The sequence below is a fragment of the Centroberyx affinis genome, unplaced genomic scaffold (genome assembly GCF_046629955.1).
Source record: "Centroberyx affinis isolate AG114_WGS23_722 - 3 ecotype Tasmania unplaced genomic scaffold, CSIRO-AGI_Caff_v1 ptg000198l_1, whole genome shotgun sequence".
NCBI lineage: Eukaryota > Metazoa > Chordata > Actinopteri > Beryciformes > Berycidae > Centroberyx > Centroberyx affinis.
Window position 1 is genome coordinate 355,764 of NW_027278891.1, and position 19,131 is coordinate 374,894.

Sequence of the window (19,131 nt, forward strand, 5' to 3'; positions counted from 1 at the left end):
TGATAAGAGAGTTTACTGTTTTTCTATCATCCAACATTTGTTTTTGAGGAAGTGAGTCATGAGACAGGCATGCTCCGAGTTCATTCACAGTGTGAAGGTGTCTCTAACACCTTGGCGCAGGGTCCCACTTGTAAAGTACACTGCAACTGCAACACTAATACTCTGTTAGCTGATGATGGCAAGGACGTCACTAAATGCCATGACCAGCATTTTCCACTGCACTAAATAAATAGGAATCATGTGCATGTGTGTTTGGATCACCTTTCCACTGAAGTCGGCAGATTTCTGATTCAGATTTTTAATCTAACTAGCAAGATTTCAAATAAATTTATGTTAATTAAGTTATTGCCTCTTAAGTATTCAGTCTAATTCGAATAATCCGTTGATATCAGGAAAATAAATTATACACAGGCAGGGGATGAAGTGTATTTGGAAAATTCCAGTAAGCCAATTAATAAAACAGAACACAATAGTCCAACTAAATGGAATGACTCCACCATGTGATGTTTAAATCCCTACAGATCACAAGGGAAACATCCCTCACCTGTCGTGGTTTAGTCTGGAGTCTTCCAGTCTGAGTCTGGACATACAGCTATTGGGGAACATTATTTTTCCAGACATGCCACGCTAAATTCACCTTCCTGCCCAGAAACTTTGATTAAGTTGTCATTTGAAAAAAAGAGAGATACCTTCCCTTACAAATAATTTGCTAGCATGAAATGAATGGGACAATGGTAGATTTTAAAAGCTAGTGGATACCTTAAGTCCTTTGTTTACAAAATGGTAACACTTTCACAGACTAGATAAAAAACTAAGATTTTGTCCAAGATGGATATGTAGGATTATTTATCAAATACTGAATCACAGTGTTCAGTATGCTGGAGGGTAATGATTGCATGAGCAGAAGATACTTGAAGCATAGTAAACAGCTTTGCTGACTCAACACGCTGCACTGTGTTACAGTATATTTGGAAATTAACAATAATGAACATTAGGAACTTTGAATGTGACAAAGAGAAGATTTCCCCAATATGTTTGAGACAGTAAACATGAATGAAAGCGCTATGAAATTGTGATCAGTATATGATTACTGCACTGTTGTTTGTATTTCTCTTGTAATATAAGATGCACATTGAGAAGTGGGGCAGTTATGCTGATCATATTTACACTGTCACCCATCAGTCAGAATGGCTGTATTACAGTAGACTAAACATGCAACAAGGATACATTCAAAGAACTGTTCCAGTACAGCAGCACTGGCATTTAGTTGGTAACAGTATTAACAGGGTCACAGTCATGAGTAGGATAGAAAAGGACCAAGTTGAGAAAGCTGAGAAGCGTTGGTAGTGCAAAACAGAGTGACTAGGATCTGCGGGTGCATTAAAGTCTCTCTCCTTTTTCTCCATTCAAAGGAGTAAAATCCGTTTCCTCCTCTGCAGCCGGAGGGTCCAGCGAGGCAGCGGCTCCACCGCCAGGCTCGCTGAAGTCCAGAGGCCTGGGGCTGCTCAGGAAGCTGAGGGTCTCTGTGGAGCTGGTGATCGCTCTGGTCGCCCTCCTGTCCTGGGTGGTTGTGGGAGTAGTGATGTTCGACTTTGTAGAATACAAGGCAGTCCCTGGTTAGTCTGTCTCTCTCTCTCTCGCTCGCTCTCTCTCTCTCTCTCTCTCTCTCGCTCTCTCTCTCTCTATTCTGCTCCCTCCTTTTCTCTTCTTTCTTTCCCTCTTTCTCTGTCTTTCATTTACCTCTATCTGTCGCTCACACTTTGCTTTTGCTTTCTCTGTTTCAATCTGCCTGTCATATGTGCATCTCTCTCTCTCCCTCTCTCTCTCTCCATCTATCTTTCTATCTATCTATCTATCTTAAATAAGTTATATTATGAAATGCAGTAAATTATCTCAAATACCTGATAAGTTGTTTTTTATCTCACACAAACATGTTTATGTTACTTACATATACAGTATGTCATTATCTGTATGTTTGTTTGTGATATTCTCAGACATTCAAGAAATCATTTTGGACCCTGTGCAAGCTGTAAACGACGCTGTTGATGAAGTATCAAGTCTGCTCAATAAGGTTCAAGGTACATAAGAGAGACAGTTTGCCTGGTATAATTTGTTTACTGTATAATGATTTTATAATACCTAATTCTTTTCTTGTCCCCAGAATGTGCGCCTGATTTAAGTGACCCGATGTCAGCAGCAAATTATGCAGCAGACGAAATAACAGAAGCAAAAGATGGATTTGTTCACTACTTTTCTGATGAGGAGGGTATGAGGAGACAACTTAAGCAGTCACTACACACTTTGGAAGAGAACAGTTGTCAGCATTTTAGCATAAAACTAATGTAACCATGATTTTATTCATTTCTTCCCCCCAGGAAACTTCTACCTCAGCTACGTTGACCCTGTGGTCGTTGGCAGAGGAGTTTTCCACTCCACTAATGACTTCATGTGTGGAGTGACGGGCTCCTTCAGGGACGTGCTGTGTGCCATGGTGGACACTATATTGGATACTATATCGGATATACATAAAGGTATCAACCTGTATATTTACTTGTTTGGCCTCCCCGTTCCATTCACAAGCAACATAACAGAATAATAACGCTAATTATCTTATTATCCCTTATTAAAGAAGACTAATCTTTTGATTTTTTTAAGCAAAAGTATAGTTCTAAAACTCTTGGCCTTTCCTTTGAGCTTGAATGTTTTGGCTGATTTAACATAAAATTAGAAAAAATACATAAACTAATCGATGAATTTGTGTGTTTTCGCTCATAAATGTCCTTGTTTTTCTCAGGAGAAATTGACCTTAGCTTCATTGACCCTGTGGTCATAGGCAGAGGCGTCTTCAGTGTTACTAATGAGTTCATGTGTGGAGTGACGGGCTACATCCAAGATGCGCTGTGTGCCATCTTGGATACCGTTCTGGATGTAGTGAAAGGTATCTACTCCTTGTCTTAACATTTCTCTAATCTGTAACGTCATATTTAGATGTTATGTAATGGACGACTTAGTGGAGCTAAATTAATAATAATAATACATTTACCAACCACATAACAAATTAATTATACATTATTTACTAACTATTCCTTACAAATGGAATATTGACTCTCAAGCAAAAACACAATATAAATGACTGTCAACTCAGAAAAAACGTTACGTTTTACATTTCAGGCATTTAGCTGATGTTCTTATTTAAAGCAACTTACAATGAGTGTTAGAAGAATTTTGCATATATGTCTCATCTACATCTCTCAATAATTTCCTCCATGTTCAGTCATGTTCTGTCACTGTCCTCTGTGGTCTGCTTAAATGCTTCATACAAAATAAAAATTTTGCATATCAGGTGTATTATATTTACTTGTTCTTTATTTTTTCTTCTGAGGCACCACTGACATCAGCTTCATGGACCCTGTGGTTGTGGGCAGAGGCTTCTTCAGTGCCACTAATGACTCAGTCAGTGGAGTGGTGGGCTACATCCAGCATGTGCTGTGTGCCGTCTTAGACACCGTACTGGATATAACAAAAGGTATCGGCTCCCTCTTTTAACCTTTTGATAATTTTTAGTGTAATATTTATATGAAGTTTGATTATGATTGAGTCAATGGTGCTGACTTACTTATTATATTGTGATCCAGATAACAGATTAATTACTAGATCATTATTATTATTAATTATTAACTAGTAGCATGTGTTTTCTATGGAAGGCAAAATTAGGAATTGAACTAAACTGGTTACTAATACAAATTTAGAGGGGGAATGTTGATATCATTGTCTTTCATTCTCACCTAATTGTCAGCTTGTTGAAGTAGTGAAAATTAACGATCACTGACCTAATACTTTTTCTATGGTACTTTGGTTGTCTTCTTTAATTTTCTGTGTAACAAAATGTTGTATTTCTTGAATCACCTAACTAATTTGAGTTTTGGCCTGAATATGTTTTGTTTTTCTCAGGAACCACTGACATTAGCTTCATTGACCCAGTGATTATTGGCAGAGATGTCTTCAGTGTTACTAATGACTTTGTGAGTGGAATAGCAGACTACATCCAGGATGTGCTGTGTGTTATCTTGGAAAAACTGTTGGATGTGGTAAAAGGTATAGTATCTGCCCCTTGGTTTTAACCTTTACCTAATCTCTCTGGATCATTACAAATTACTTTCCATTGTTGGCCGACTGTATGCTTCACTTACAAACTACATATTGGATTAACAAATCATTAACAGAAGTACTTATTGATGACTTTTCTGTTGATCAGATATCCAGGATGCTGTTGGCTTCAGTCCCATGACGGTTCTCAGTAGAACAGCAGAAATCACCAAGGAGCAGACAAACATGTTTGTGAGCTACATGTCTAACATGCTCATCGGTGAACAAGGTACGCTTTAACATATGAGTTACACAACAGCTACATCTCAATTATGAATATTGCTGTGTTTGCATTTGCTGTGATTACTCTTACCTACCTCATATATGAGTGATAGAGATAGAAAGTCATAAATAAGTACATCTTTTGCATATAACTTGGTGTTTTGGTGTTTCAGGGATCATTCCTGAGGTGACCATTGACCCCATGAAAGTCGTGACAGATGCTGTAATGGAGATGACGGACAAGAAAGACTTGTTCTTGGGTTACATGTCGAGCATGCTCGTTGGTGATCAAGGTATGCTTGGTTATCTCACAAACAAATTAAAATTCATATTTTTTGATATTCATATTGATCCGAAAAGAGACATGTATTGACTCCTTTTTGCATATTTTTCTCTTGTTTTAGGTGAATCCATAGCCACACCACCAGTTGTAAATGTAGTAACAGAAAAAGGTCTGTGCATTTGTTTATCTTGATTTTAGTAGACCTAGAAACATATCACTAGACTGTCATTCATTACTCTGAAAAAACACTAATTGTTTAAACATGGACAATTACACAACAATTGCACACTAAGTCTTGTTATTCTCTTTGATCAGATGAAACTGTGGCTTCAACATCTGACATACATTTGGTGAGAAGGAAAGGTAAGTACTGACAATATTTTTCTTTGCTGACAAGACTGACAATCATGCTTTTAGAACATTTAAACTAACTGCCTTTCATTATCATATCTTCTATGAAATCTAGGTGAATTTTTGCCACCTTTTGAAAAAGGTAAGTAAATACCACCATACATTATAAAGATTATACGCAGTGTATTTTTGACATTTGCAATGTGCCAGCAATTAGTCTGCATAAACCTTTTGACTGCTTTTTAAATTTGTCACACTGACATGTTTCCGTAATATTTGTTTCTGGCCTTTCATGCATGTTTCTGCATTCATTTTTGTGTATCTTACCATTCTATTTGACTTGGTTTCAAGTTTGGCTGATGTCATGTTCAATGTAATACAGCAAGCCTGAAGTACTGTGAAACTTTATGTCAATCCCATTTTAATAAATTCCATTTTGCACTTATTGAGACATTAAAAAATAACTTACTGCATGAACAAATATGCATCGTAACTACCGTGTATTTATTTTGTAATATAATAAATGTCTGTATGCAACCAAGTGGTTATGGGTTTGGTGACTGCCTTTATCCCTCCATTTGTCACACTGACAGTTCATTGGATTTAACATTTTCTCTGCATTTCATGGAAGTCTGCCTTCATGGTGTGTCTTGCCGTTAAGTTTTTTGTGGTTCCATTCATCACATTTTGTGTCCATTTCAAATGTTGGATTTTCTGTGGAGCATTGAGCATGAAAAATGATCTTTAATGTGGATTCTTTGGAGTTGCATTCCTCTGACGCCGCTGTTGCCCCTCCTGCATTGTCCAAGCATCTTCTGTATGACTGACTGCCATCTGTATGTCAACAAGTTAAACATCGGTGATGTACTGTATGTATTTGGATTGTTTGTACTGGATGATGCTTGTTTCCCTTGGAATATTTCATTTTTATCTTTGCATGGAACCATACATGTCGTTTACACCACATGTTTCAAGTGTTAGTATTGATAATATTGACTATAATTATGTTGGAGGTACGGAGGTGAGGCCTCGAGGCCTCACCTCCGTACCTCCATACCACCCTAACCCTAACCCAGGCCTCACATGAGTTGGACTCAAGTCTGTCTCGAGTCACAATTTTAATTGCTTGAGACTTGACTTGATGCATGAAGAGAATACTTGAGACTTGACTTGACTTGGGTTCTGGTGACTTGGGACTTGACTTTGACTTGTACTTCGATGACTTGAAAAGGTTTCGAAAGTCTTGACAAAAGATCTAGAGTTTGTGTAAATTACTTAGATTGAAAGATATGAAATTTGTTCCACCAGACAACTGAATTGTTTGTTGAAGTTGAAACTGATAATAGAGTTTTAAAAATGATATTGCATTGCATGATATTTTGTTTTCTTTAAGATACTCGACTCTGTTCTATATTTAGACTTGAAACTTGACATTAATGACATGGACTTGACCTGGTAATCTACATTTAGACTTGGGACTTGACTTGAGACTTGTGCCTCAAGACTTGAGACTGACTTGGGACTCGAGCAAAGTTGACTTGGTCACACCTCTGTGGAAGTAATTTACTATTTTGGGAAAGGGTTGATGGGGGAAGGGTCAGTTAGAATGCTAATAAGCAGGTTTTGCTGATAAGTGGTATTTACTAACAGCAACATGTGGTGTTTACTATACAATGTCACTAATGTTATGAATGCTCATCATCAGTTGCCATTTCACCCCATCAAATTCCTTCAGTTCCATAAAAAAAAAAAGCTTGGATCTGCACTTCTGTGTAAAATGCCAAAGATGTAAAGGGCTAGTAAGAGAGATTACATGGCTTGATGATACAGTTGCAGAGATGATGCATGCTGCCAAAGAGGAAGCTGCTCCTGCTCCAGAGATAAGTGTCACTCCAGACACACAGGAGGAGGACAAGGAGGAGGAGGAGGAGGAGGAGGGTGAAGTGCCCACTGAAGCTTCCACTGAAGAAGATGGGAAGGAGGCAGAGGAGGACAATGGTATTTCACATGATTTTTCCTCTATAATGATATTCATTAATCAGTTACAAGATAGAAACGATGCAGGCACTAAATTTCTTGCTATCACATCACTAGCGAAGCGTGTCGACCTCGAAGACACAGAACACGAACCATCACTGGAGGATGAGGTGATCTCTGATGATGACAGCAAGGACGAGGAGAAAGAGGAAGAGGCACAAGAGGATGATACTGAGGAAGAAGAGGAGGAGGAGAAAGAGGAGGAGGGAGAGGTTAAATCAGAGGGGGATATGGCAGAAGCTGAGGAGGAGGAGGAGGAGGAGGAGGAAGAGAAGGTGGTACAAAAGGAAGCCTTGGATAGTGAGGAGGAAGAAAAGGTGGACACAGAGGAGGAAGAGAAAGACGAAGAGGTGGCTACAGATGAGGAGGAGAAAGAGGAGGAGGATGAGGAGAAGATAGAAGAAGAAGAAGAAGAAGAGGTGGCTACAGAGGAGGAGGAGAAAGAGGAGGAGCATGAGGAGAAGATAGAAGAAGAAGAAGAGGTGGCTACAAAGGAGGAGGAGGAGGAAGAATTGAAAACAAAGGAGGATGTAGAAGAAGAGGAAGATATTAAGACCGAGGAGGATGGGGTGGAAGAGGAGGAGGAGGAGGAGGAGGAGGAGTTAAAAACAGAGGAAGATGTGGTAGAAAATGAGGAGGAGGCGAAAGAAGAAGACCATGACGTAGATGATCAAGATGACCTCACTGTCAAAGAGGAGGCCAGTGATGGCGATGACAGAGGAGAGCTTGATGAAGAAGAGGAGGCCACTGATCTTATTCTAGGCGACAGTGATGAGGAGGAAGAGGAGAAGCAGGAGGTCGAAGAGGCAGATTCTGATGCCACTGTCGACGAAGACGTTGATGATGATTATGATCATGATGAAGATAAAGATCTCGATGGTGATGAAGAGGGAGACAAAGACATGGCTGACGCTGATGTCAAATATCAAGATGTAAAAGCTGATCAAGAAGATCAAGAAGTTGAAATGAAAGATGATAAGGCTGTGGAGGAAGAGGAGGAAGAAGAAAAACCGGACGAGGAGGATGAAGAGGAGATTAAGATGGAGGACATGAAGGAGGAGGAGGAGGAGAAGAAAGGTGTGGAAGAGGAGGCGGAGGAGGAGGAGGAAGAAGAAAAAGAGCCATCAATCCAACAACTTCATCTTCAACTTGAAATTCTGACAGCTGAAAAGCTTGATGTGGTCGATGCAGTGTCTGAAACTGACGATGAGGATGAGGAAGAAATGACAACCGTCTCCGATGGAGATGAATACTCCGACATCATCGACGATGATGACGAAAACAACAACAACAGTGAGAGCAGGAAAACTGAACCTAAGAGACGGAGGAAGGTGCACATTCCCTTCCAGAGGCTCAGAAGAGTCGGATCCAGGGCGAGCCTCAAAGAAGACAAACTGGATATTCAGCTTGAGAAAGGTATAACACATTTACCATTATCATCACATATTTTTTTATCATTTTTTTCATTACCAGGTATTATCATCTTAAATATATCTGAATGGTGAGTGTGTTAATGTGAATGTAATGTTGAATGAAAGCGTGATTTTCTTATCATCCATACATAACATTTGTTTCCAAGGAGATACTGAATGCTTTTCAACTCAAAACAGTCTTCAGTAGCATTGTTGTTTGGGAAATGACTGTAAGGTTATGAATATAATAAATATTTGTATAGTGTTTGATGTAGCATGCTTGATATTTCCATTTTATAACATGCAGCATTGTGTTTGTGAATTGTCTGAAAATCTAATGTTTGTCAACTACCATTTGACAGTCGATTGATTTTTCGGGGGGAATTTTTTTTTACTGTAATATTAATAGTCATCAAGCAGTGCATCAGTGTTTTACCACCAGATTGAATTTCAACACCAAGCTGTCTACTAGATTATAACTGCTTATCACTGCTTTATAGGGCTCATTACAGACAAATTTAGGGCTATAATTGAATAGCAAATGAAGATGGACACAATGAGGCCAAGTCAAGTTTTATTTAGACCAGAAACTCATCCTGACTTAGGTGTGAATAGCTGCAAGGAAAGAGGATCTTGGGACTAATGCACACTGTCCCAAGTGTCCCTGAGCACATTTCATCTCCTTTTAGTGTGCTTTATATGTTTCACATTGATGACTCAGTAAAGACAAATCTGTCTCCCACTGTGCTAATTCTGAATGGTCCCTTATTGAAACGATGCAGCGATTGCCCTTGGCGGTGTGCTGGGGCCGTTTGTACAGAGAGCAGCTGGACGGAGTCGTCAGACTGCCAGCGAGACTTACAGAGAAGCATGGATAGTTTTCTCACTGAAGATGTCGGAGTCAACTTGCAGCTGTACTGTTCTGCCATCCACTGTGAATTATGGATTGTGTTAAAGGGAAACAGTCATTGAAAAATGCTGATTCATTAAATAGATGTTTATACTTTACTGTACAACTCTACAAGCTAGCTCTAAAAGTTAGGGCTAGTTGTTTCAACAGTATATCATAACATTATTTGTGGTGTGTTTTTGATTGCTTATAGTGCTTATGCATGCATGATGTATTTTTATGATGACTTTATATTGTATCTCCCTACCTGGAGATACTGCTTAATGTATTGTGGACATACAATTCCACAAACTTTTTATTTTCTTTACATATTTCACATATTTCTATATGATATACTGTAGTTCTCAAAGAAGCAAAGGAAAGACATGCAACAAAAGAAGTAGAAGATGCCATTATTAAAGGTAATATTCTGACCCTCCCCACCCTTTGAGCAACTCCATCAAATTACCTAACTACCAACATTCATTTTTACATTTCTGTCACTTACAGACCTCAAAGCTGCAGAAACCAAAAAAGTTGAGAAGAAGGAGAAGAAGGAACCCAAAATTGAGAAAAAGGTAGAGACAAAGCTAAAAGAAGAACAGCCTGAGAAAAAGGCCAAACCTGAGGCAAAACCCATTATGAAGAAAACAGAGAGGCCAAAACCCAAAGGTAATCAGACTAAATGATGAAATGAATGCCTGAAATTACAATATATTGTTGAAATATCCCTGGTGTATTATAGGAAAAATCCACCCTAAAACACTAACACTGCTAAAATATAAACAGCCATTGATGATGCATTTCTGGGACCGTTTTGTTGTTTGGTGTATTTTTCTTATTCCTGCGTAGACATGACATTGAGATATTTCCTGCGCAGCTACAGTGGAGTTTGTTTTTTTTCAATTATCTAAATCCATCGTAGAAGAGGAAGATATACCAACCAACAGTAGCCACAGTAGACTATAATGCAATGCAGCCATGCCTTGCATCATTGCATATCTGTCATTGGTAGCATGTGAAATACAACACCCTCTCTGATGGCTTATTTGTAATTTGAACAACTGGGCACAGCACAGCACGGCATTGTTCTCTCTCCTCTCTCATTTTTCCTCAGCTGGAAAAACTTACTATGCTCTTGCTAAGAACTAAGTGTTGAAGGTAATTCTGGGAAATGTAGGAAATTACTACCTGAAGTAGAATTAGATGAGGCAGGTTGAGGGAAAGAGGGTACACTAAAAAAGTAAATGACAACACTTCACATCACAACTTCTGGAATGCATTGATCATAAACTGATGAACTATAACAGTGTAAGTATCCAAGGATGGCTATTGGGCTTTTAGATAGCCATAGGGTATAATACGTAATGTAAAGATCTAAATATGACGTATGCCTATATGCATGTCTTTGAAGATACAGTATGGTCCTGTCAAGTTGCCTCATATTACAGTAACAGTGTTAATCTCATGACCATGATAGAATGTACTGCTGCTTCATTAACATGTGTAACTGTACTGGTTATGTATTCATATGAACATGCTGCAAATATATGACTGCAAATACTGGTAAACATGCAAAACAGGACTGTATCTGTGAAACAAGATTCTCCAAACAAACTATAGTGTTAACTACAGAAAATGACATGTCAGTAACCTTACAATTTATCCATATATTCTCAGTGTTTTACCACCGAAAGATTTACTTTTCAGGAAGTGAGAAAGCTAACTGATTCCCCCATTGACACTGAGTCAGAGAACATGTGCTTCACCTCAGCTATTTTCTTACAGCAAGACAAATATTTTTTAGGACCTGAAAAACTGATATTTTTGTGATTGCGTTTAGAAGAAAAGCTTAAAAAGGAGAAAGAACCAAAGCCTTCCAAAGAGGAGAAAGAAGTGAAGAAGCCTTCTAAAGAAGAGAAAGAAGTGATAAAACCTTCCATAGAAGTGAAAAAGCCTTCTACAGAGGAGAAAGTAAAAAGGCCTTCTAAGGAAAAGAAAGAAGTGAAGAAACCTAAAGAAGTGACAGAAGTGAAAAGGCCTTCTAAGGAAGAGAAAGAAGTAAAGAAACCCTCTAAAGAAGAGAAAGAAGTAAAGAAATCTAAGGAAGAGAAAGAAGTGAAGAAACCTTCCAAAGAAGAGACAGAAGTCAAAAAGCCTTCTAAACAGGCGAAAGCACCAAAAAAGCCTCCTAAGGAGGAGAAAGGAGTGAAGAAGCCTTCTAAAGAGGAGAAAGAAATCAAGAAGCCTTCTAAGGAGGAGAAAGAAGTGAAGAAGCCTGCTAAGGAGGAGAAAGAAATCAAGAAGCCTTCTAAGGAGGAGAAAGAAGTGAAGAAGCCTTCTAAGGAGGAGAAAGAAATCAAGAAGCCTTCTAAGGAGGAGAAAGAAGTGAAGAAGCCTTCTAAGGAGGAGAAAGAAATCAAGAAGCCTTCTAAGGAGGAGAAAGAAGTAAAGAAGCCTTCTAAGGAGGAGAAAGAAATCAAGAAGCCTTCTAAAGAAGAGAAAGAACCAAAAAAGCCTTCTAAAGAGGAGAAAGGAGTGAAGAAGCCTTCTAAGGAGGAGAAAGAACCAAAAAAGCCTTCTAAAGAGGAGAAAGAAGTGAAGAAGCCTTCTAAGGAGGAGAAAGAAGTGAAGAAGCCCCCTAAAGAGGAGAAAGAACCAAAAAAGCCTTCTAAGGAGGAGAAAGAAGTAAAGAAGCCTTCTAAAGAAGAGAAAGAACCAAAAAAGCCTTCTAAGGAGGAGAAAGAAGTGAAGAAGCCTTCAAAAGAAGAGAAAGAACCAAAAAAGCCTTCTAAAGAGGAAAAAGAACCAAAAAAGCCTTCTAAAGAGGAAAAGGAAGAGAAGAAGCTTTCTAAGAAAGAGAAAGTGAAGAAACCTTCTAAGGAGAAAGAAGTGAAGAAGCCTTCTAAAGAAGAGAAAGAACCAAAAAAGCCTTCTAAAGAGGAGAAAGAAGAGAAGAAGGCTTCTAAGGAGAAAGAAGAGAAGAAGCCTCATAAAGAAGAGAAAGAAGTGAAGAAGTCTCTTAAAGAAGAGAAAGAAGTGAAGCCTCTTAAAGAAGAGAAAGTGAAGAAGCCTCTTAGAGAAGAGAAAGAAGAGAAGAAACCTTCTAAAGAGGAAAAAGAGGTGAAGAAACCTCCTAAAGAGGAGAAAGAACCAAAAAAGCCTTCTAAAGAGGAGAAAGAAATGAAGAAGCCTTCTAAAGAGGAGAAAGAACCCAAAACGCCTTCTAAAGAGAAAGAAGAGAAGAAGCCTTCTAAGGAGGAGAAAGAAGTGAAGAAGCCCCCTAAAGAAGAGAAAGAACCAAAAAAGCCTTCTAAAGAGGAGAAAGAACCAAAAAAGCCTTCTAAAGAGGAGAAAGAAGTGAAGAAGCCTTCTAAAGAAGAGAAAGAACCAAAAAAGCCCTCTAAAGAGGAGAAAGAACCAAAAAGGCCTTCTAAAGAGGAGAAAGAAGTGAAGAAGCCTTCTAAAGAAGAGAAAGAACCAAAAAAGCCTTCTAAAGAAGAGAAAGAAATTAAGAAACCTTCTAAGGAGGAGAAAGAAGTAAAGACGCCTTCTAAAGAAGAGAAAGAAGTGAAGAAACCCTCTAAAGAGGAGAAAGAAGCAATAGAAGAGGCTGAACCTCTGAAGAAGAAAGACACTTTTGAAATTAAAAAGACAGGTAGGCCTCTAATGAAGCAAAGGCTGGGAAGCTAGTTCAGCCAGACAACTCGAGTGGCTCTGTGGCTCTGTGGCTCTGTGCTCTGGATCAGCGATGTTTCAGCTGAGCTTGCCTATTGCCATGACTAATTGGGTGGCCGGTCAAACTCTCATACTCATGCTGCTCGCCCTGATGCCGCTGCTGCTGCTGCCGCTGCTGCCCATGCTGCCCATGCTTCTCACATCCCACCTCCACCCCAGCATCCAACTGTCGTCTCTGTTTCTTTGTGGTTCATCAGAGGGGGTTGCATTGATCTCTTACTGCTGTCGCTTTAGGCTGGCATTAATTTACGCTTCACAGGGAGCCAAAAAAAAATTGATTCTCAATAAAAATGTTCCTATTCTGTTTGTGAGTTGTCTGACTGAAATGCAATAATTGACCTCATCAACACAGACAAAATGCAAGTTGCTGTATGGAGCATTCATGTTATGGATGTTATGTGTTATGCTATGTACTGTGTTTATGTGCTAGTTAAATGAAGGGTTTAATTCCAAAATGGCATCTTTCCTTTGCATGATATTCTTAATTTATTGGCTTTTTAAAATACTACGAGCAATAACTGAAAGCTTGTAACATTTAAGCAATTTTGATACTTTTGATGGTCTTTTGAAACATTATGTTATCACATTTAGAAGAGAAGCCTCATAAGAAGCCTTCCATAGACAAGGAAGAACCAAAGGGGCCTAAACCTCTGAAGAAGAAAGACATTCATGAGACTGAAAAGAAAGGTAGGCTAATAAATCAACGTGTTAGGTTCCTCATCTACATGTATGCACATAAAAGACAAACTCTGTGTATTTTTACTAAACATTAATACATTTTGAATGGCCCTATGATATAAAACTTGATATTGTAGAGACATAATGAGAGATGTTTTTTATTATTTTGAAGATGAGGGACCCAAAAAGGAGAAAGAATCTAAGAAGCCTTCTAAAGAGGAGAGAGAAGTTAAGGCAGAGGCTGAACCACTGAAGAAGAAAGACACTCATGAAATTAAAAAGAAAGGTATGCTGCTAAAACGTCAAAAAAGTCATAACTGTTATTGTACAGTATGCGGCCACATGTTATTTTTATTGTAAAATGCTTATGAAAAGCTATGGACATGGTTTAGTTTGTAGAACATTTCAGAAAGGATATGCACAATGGCATGTCATGGAAACATCAACTTTTTAATCATGTACTGTTAGGTTTAGTCAAAAACAAAGAATGCAGTTAAAGTTAGGTTAGGTTCAAGGAAAGGGTACTTTGATTAGGTTAGGTTTTGGTAGGGTAATCAGAAGCAGTCACATGGGTTAACACACTTTGACTAGAAGGCAAAAAAAATGGACTATTGTTACCCATTTGGTTACAATGAACAATTTCATGTTTTGTGATTATTTTTAAGATAAAGAACTGGAGAAGCCTTCCAAAGATGAGAAAGAACTGAAGAAGCCTTCTAAAGACAAAAAAGAGATCAAGAAACCCCCTAAAGAAGACAAACAGCAAAAGAAGCCTTCCAAGGAGGAGGAGGAACCAAAGAAACTATCTAAAGAGGTTAAGGAAGCCAAAAAGCTTCCCAAAGAACGTAAAGAACTAAAGAAGCCTTCCAAAGAAGAGATAGAACCAAAGAAAACTTCCAAAGCAGAGAAAGAACCACGTGAGCCTTCTAAAGATGAAAAAGTACAGAAGCCCTCCAAAGAAGAGAAAGAAATCAAGAAGCCTCTAAAAGCAGAGAGGGAACCAAGGAAGTCCTCCAAAGAAGAACAAGAACTAAAGAAGCTCTCTAAAGAAGAGGGAGAACTACCAAAACCATCTAAAAAAGAAGTCAAGAAACCTCCAAAAGAAGAGAAAGTAACAAAGAAGCCATCCAAAGAAGAGAAAGAAACAACAAAGCCTTCTAAAGAGGTAAAGGAACTCAAAAAGCATCCACAAGAGGAGAAAGAAGTAAAGAAGCCTCCAAAAGAAGAAAAAGAACCAAAAAAGCCCTCCAAAGAAGAGAAAGAACCAACAAAGCCTTCTAAAGAGGTGAAGGAAGTCAAAAAGATTCCCAAGGAAGGGGAAGAGCCAAAGAAGCCTTCCAAAGAAGAGACAGTACCTAAGAAGCCCTCTAAAGAAGAGCAAGAACCAGAGAAACCTTCCAAAAAAGAGAAAGAACAAAAGAAATCCTCTAGAGAAGAGAAAGAACTCAAGAAGCCTCTCAAGGAAGAGAAGGAAACAAAGAAGCCTCCAAAAGAAGAAAAAGAACCAAAGAAGCCCTCCAAAGAAGAGAAAGAACCAACAAAGCCTTCTAAACAGGTGAAGGAGGACAAAAAGATTCCCAAAGAAGGGGAAGAGCCAAAGAGGCTTTCCAAAGAAGAGGCAGTGCCAACGAAGCCCTCTAAAGAAGAACAAGCACCAGAGAAACCTTCCAAAGAACATAAAGAACAGAGGAAATCTTCTAGAGAAGAGAAAGGGGTGAAGGAGCCTCTCAAGGAAGAGAAGGAACCAAAGAAACCCTCCAAAGAAGAGAAAGAACCAACAAAGCCTTCTAAAGAGGTGAAGGAAGTCAGAAAGGCTCCCAAAGAAAGGGAAGAGCCAAAGAAGCCTTCAAAAGAAGAGACAGTGCCAAAGAAGCCGTCTAAAGAAGAGCAAGAACCAAAGAAACCTTCCAAAGAAGATAAAGAACAAAAGAAATCTTCTAGAGAAGAGAAAGAGGTCAAAAAGCCTCTCAAGGAAGAAAAAGAACCAAAGAAGCCTTCAAAAGAAGTGAAAGAGCCATCAAAGCCTTCTAAGGAGGTGAAGGAAGTCAAAACGATTCCCAAAGAAGGGGAAGAGCCAAAGAAGCCTTCAAAAGAAGAGACAGTACCAAAGAAGCCCTCTAAAGAAGAGCAAGAACCAGAGAAACCTTCCAAAGAAAAGAAAGAACTAAAGCCTTCTAGAGAAGAAAAAGAGGTCAAGAAGACTCCCAAAGAAAAGGAACCAAAGACGCCTCCCAAAGAAGAGAAAGAATCAAAGGAAACCCAACCTCTAAAGAGGAAAGACACTAAGACAGGTAAGCCAGCAATGATGTTTAAAGCAACCACAATATATGACAGGAACCATTTATCCTCAAAACTCGACAAACACTGTTATTAATTTATTTTAAATGAAATGTCTGCAATTACATAGAAGAACCCAAAAAGAAACCTTCCAAAGAGGAGAAGGAGGTGAAGAAAGAAATTGAACCTCTGAAAAAGGAGACAACTCATGAAATTAAAAAGACAGGTATGCACAGAATATACCTATGTTTGGCTCCTAATTAACCCACATCAAATACTATTATGATACAAAATATTAATATTTTTTGTATATGGATACATTCATTTATGTATTAATTGTATTGTATTATGAAACACTGTGTGATTACTCATAGAAGAGCCCAAAAAGAAGCCTTCCAAAGAACAAAAAGAAGAAGCTAAAAAGATTGGTAGGCTTCATTAATTCAATAAGGTTGTGTCTTTGTCTCTTCCATGTGAAACTGTTCCTTCAGCTTTTCCCTTTTATTTCAGAACATGAACCCAAAAAGCCTGTAAAGAAGGTTAAAGTTTTCAAGAAGGAGGTTGTCTCTGTCCTGAAAAAGGCACATCTTAATGTTACAAAAGCAGGTGAGACAATACATAATAAGCATGGGTCACTGTAAAGTTTTACCCGCATTTTCAGTATTTGAATGAATGAAGTCTGTAGTGACACAGTTTAAATTCAATTATTCAGAGGAAGCCAAAAAGAAGCATGCAGTGGAGCTGAAGAGAGAAAAGAAAACTGAGCTTCCTATCAAAAAAGCAGGTGAGAGAGACTTCTTGTAGTAAACTTCTCTGAATCTAATACACACAAATCAAAATCATACTTCATTAGCAATACAGTGTTATGTTAAATAAACAAGCACAGATCCTGTACAGACCCACGGCACGTGTTCAATTCTATGCACTGAAGCACTGCGACACGGTTAAATGACCTAATTCCACTAACGTTAAGGTAACGTTAAAGGCACTTACTGTACCGTTAAAGTTTGTAGGGCATCGAAGACGAGTTACCATCTGCAAATCCCTGTTACTGACTGTGAAATGTTAAGTTTCACTTTTGTTTTCACACCTGGAGACTGTGGATTGAGTTCAATGTTGCTGGTCTGCTGTCTGTACATCTCCAAATTACAAACATGATGTGATGCGCACATCAGGCACATTAAAGATCGATTTAGATCCATTTCTATACAGTGAGCAACTTCTGATTTTGTGTCTCTGTATGGGAAACACTGCATCGCACAGTCAAAATCGCCCTCTAGAGACCATCTGACGAAGCACATCATCTCACTAAGCATTACCTGACTGACTGAGTAACTGAGTGACTGACTGCCTGACCTGAATTTGCCTCATGATGCCCTCGGCTGCGCCGTGGGAAAAAAAAAGCTTCAAATACAACAGCATGACACTGAAATTGTGGCATCGGCTTTCTCCCCTTTATTTCAGCCGATGAACCCAAGAAGCCAGTCAAGGTGCTGAAAGCTGTCAAGAAGGAGGTTGTCCCTGTCCTGAAAAATGTTACAAAAACAGGTGAGTAACAGGCCACTCAACCCAACAGTATGCAAACTTAAAGCTGCAGTTTGTACGATTTTAAGCATTGTACTATCTCTAAAATATCTTGGATCAAGAGGGATAATAAACAAGGCTCAAAAGGGCTCAAAATTGCAATAAGTAAGCTCTTTACAGCCTATAGCGCAAAATGATCATAGGTCTGGTTTCAAAAGCCTTTATGGATGATATGTATGTAAATTCGTGATGGCAATGTTTTATTAATATCTTTTACAGTAGAAGCTGAAGTTTCTAAAGAAAAGCCCAAACCCGCACCAGTTCAGAAAGGTATATAACCATTATGTTTGCTACAGTATTTTGCACAATCTCCAAAAAGATGTTGATACATTTTCTGTGTTGCTTATTATTTATTATCATATTTGTCTCTCTTCTGTTGCTGCTCACATTTTTATCTCTAATGTTATGAAACAGGAGTGATGATGAGTGAATTGTCTCATTTGTTCAGTTAGTCACCATGTTATTTTCTATTTTAGATGCTGTAGTTACCAAAGAAAAAGTCAAACGAGTTCCTGCAAAGAAGGGTAACAACATATTTTTCAGAATAATTGTCCTTGCAGTACATAATACCTATTTTGTATTTGACTTCAGACTATGTACAGTTTATGTAAGCATATTATACTTCAGCACCTTCCATATTGTGTGCATATGTTTGTGTTTGCGTGTGGTTAAAAAAATAAATAAATGAATAAATAAATACTGATTCTGCCATATTTAGATGCTGACGTTGACAAGAAGAAGGCTGCTCCTATAAAGAAAGGTATAGATTTCTCTGCTTTTTATTTTTACTGCATAATATTCAGGCATGCAAAGTTAAAGCAGCAATGTGGTGCACACTATTTGTGTATAATACAAAGCTTATACAGAAACATCACCATGTTATCAGGCTATAAAGCTAATTCTGAAGTTACTATAACTAAGCAAATGGCAAAGGTAACAAATACAAAGAATTGTAATGGTTTATTACATACATCAAAGCAACAGACTGAGTGGAAATATAAAAGTCTAATAGTAGAATCTCCTTTCCTCGGTCTTCTTTTTTGACACAGAAGTTCCAAAGGAAAAAGCCAAGGCAGCTCCTGCCAAGAAAGGTATATTCATGAATTTACAAGCTATAACCTCTTCATGATTTTTTCATCTTCAAAGATTAAAGCAAATAATTGCTATAATGGCAGTAACCACCCTCTAGAGGCCATCTGACAAAGCACATCATCTCACTAAGCGTTACCTGACCGACTGACTGAGTGAGTGAGTGACTGACTGCCTGACCTGAATTTGCCTCATGATGCCCTCGGCTGTGCCGTGGGAAAAAAAAGCTTCAAATACAACAGCGTGACACTGAAATTGTGGCATCGGCTTTCTCCCCTTTATTTCAGCCGATGAACCCAAGAAGCCAGTCAAGGTGCTGAAAGCTGTCAAGAAGATGGTTGTCCCTGTCCTGAAAAATGTTACAAAAACAGGTGAGTAACAGGCCACTCAACCCAACAGTATGCAGACTTAAAGCTGCAGTTTGT

At 38.5% G+C, this 19,131-nt stretch overlaps 1 protein-coding gene across 1 annotated transcript; it reads left to right on the forward strand.

Moving 5' to 3' along the window:
* The first annotated feature begins 6,840 nt into the window (after positions 1-6,840).
* Positions 6,841-17,589, forward strand: LOC139660551 (axoneme-associated protein mst101(2)-like). The gene is made up of 9 exons (XM_071538729.1): positions 6,841-7,000; positions 7,097-8,455; positions 9,851-10,012; positions 11,184-12,998; positions 13,090-13,266; positions 13,670-13,765; positions 14,422-16,047; positions 16,544-16,639; positions 17,498-17,589. Exons 1-9 carry the CDS (start codon positions 6,841-6,843, stop codon positions 17,587-17,589), a joined length of 5,583 nt encoding a protein of 1,860 aa, XP_071394830.1.
* The last annotated feature ends 1,542 nt before the right edge of the window (positions 17,590-19,131 follow it).

Excerpts from the sequence above, each read along its gene's own strand:
- LOC139660551 (XM_071538729.1), top strand. The coding sequence starts at position 6,841 with ATGATGCATGCTGCCAAAGAGGAAGCTGCTCCTGCTCCAGAGATAAGT. Across the intron at positions 13,267-13,669 it reads GTCGTCTCTGTTTCTTTGTG|AAGAGAAGCCTCATAAGAAG; the intron begins GTTCATCAGAGG and ends TATCACATTTAG. Across the intron at positions 16,048-16,543 it reads GAGGAAAGACACTAAGACAG|AACATGAACCCAAAAAGCCT; the intron begins GTAAGCCAGCAA and ends CTTTTATTTCAG.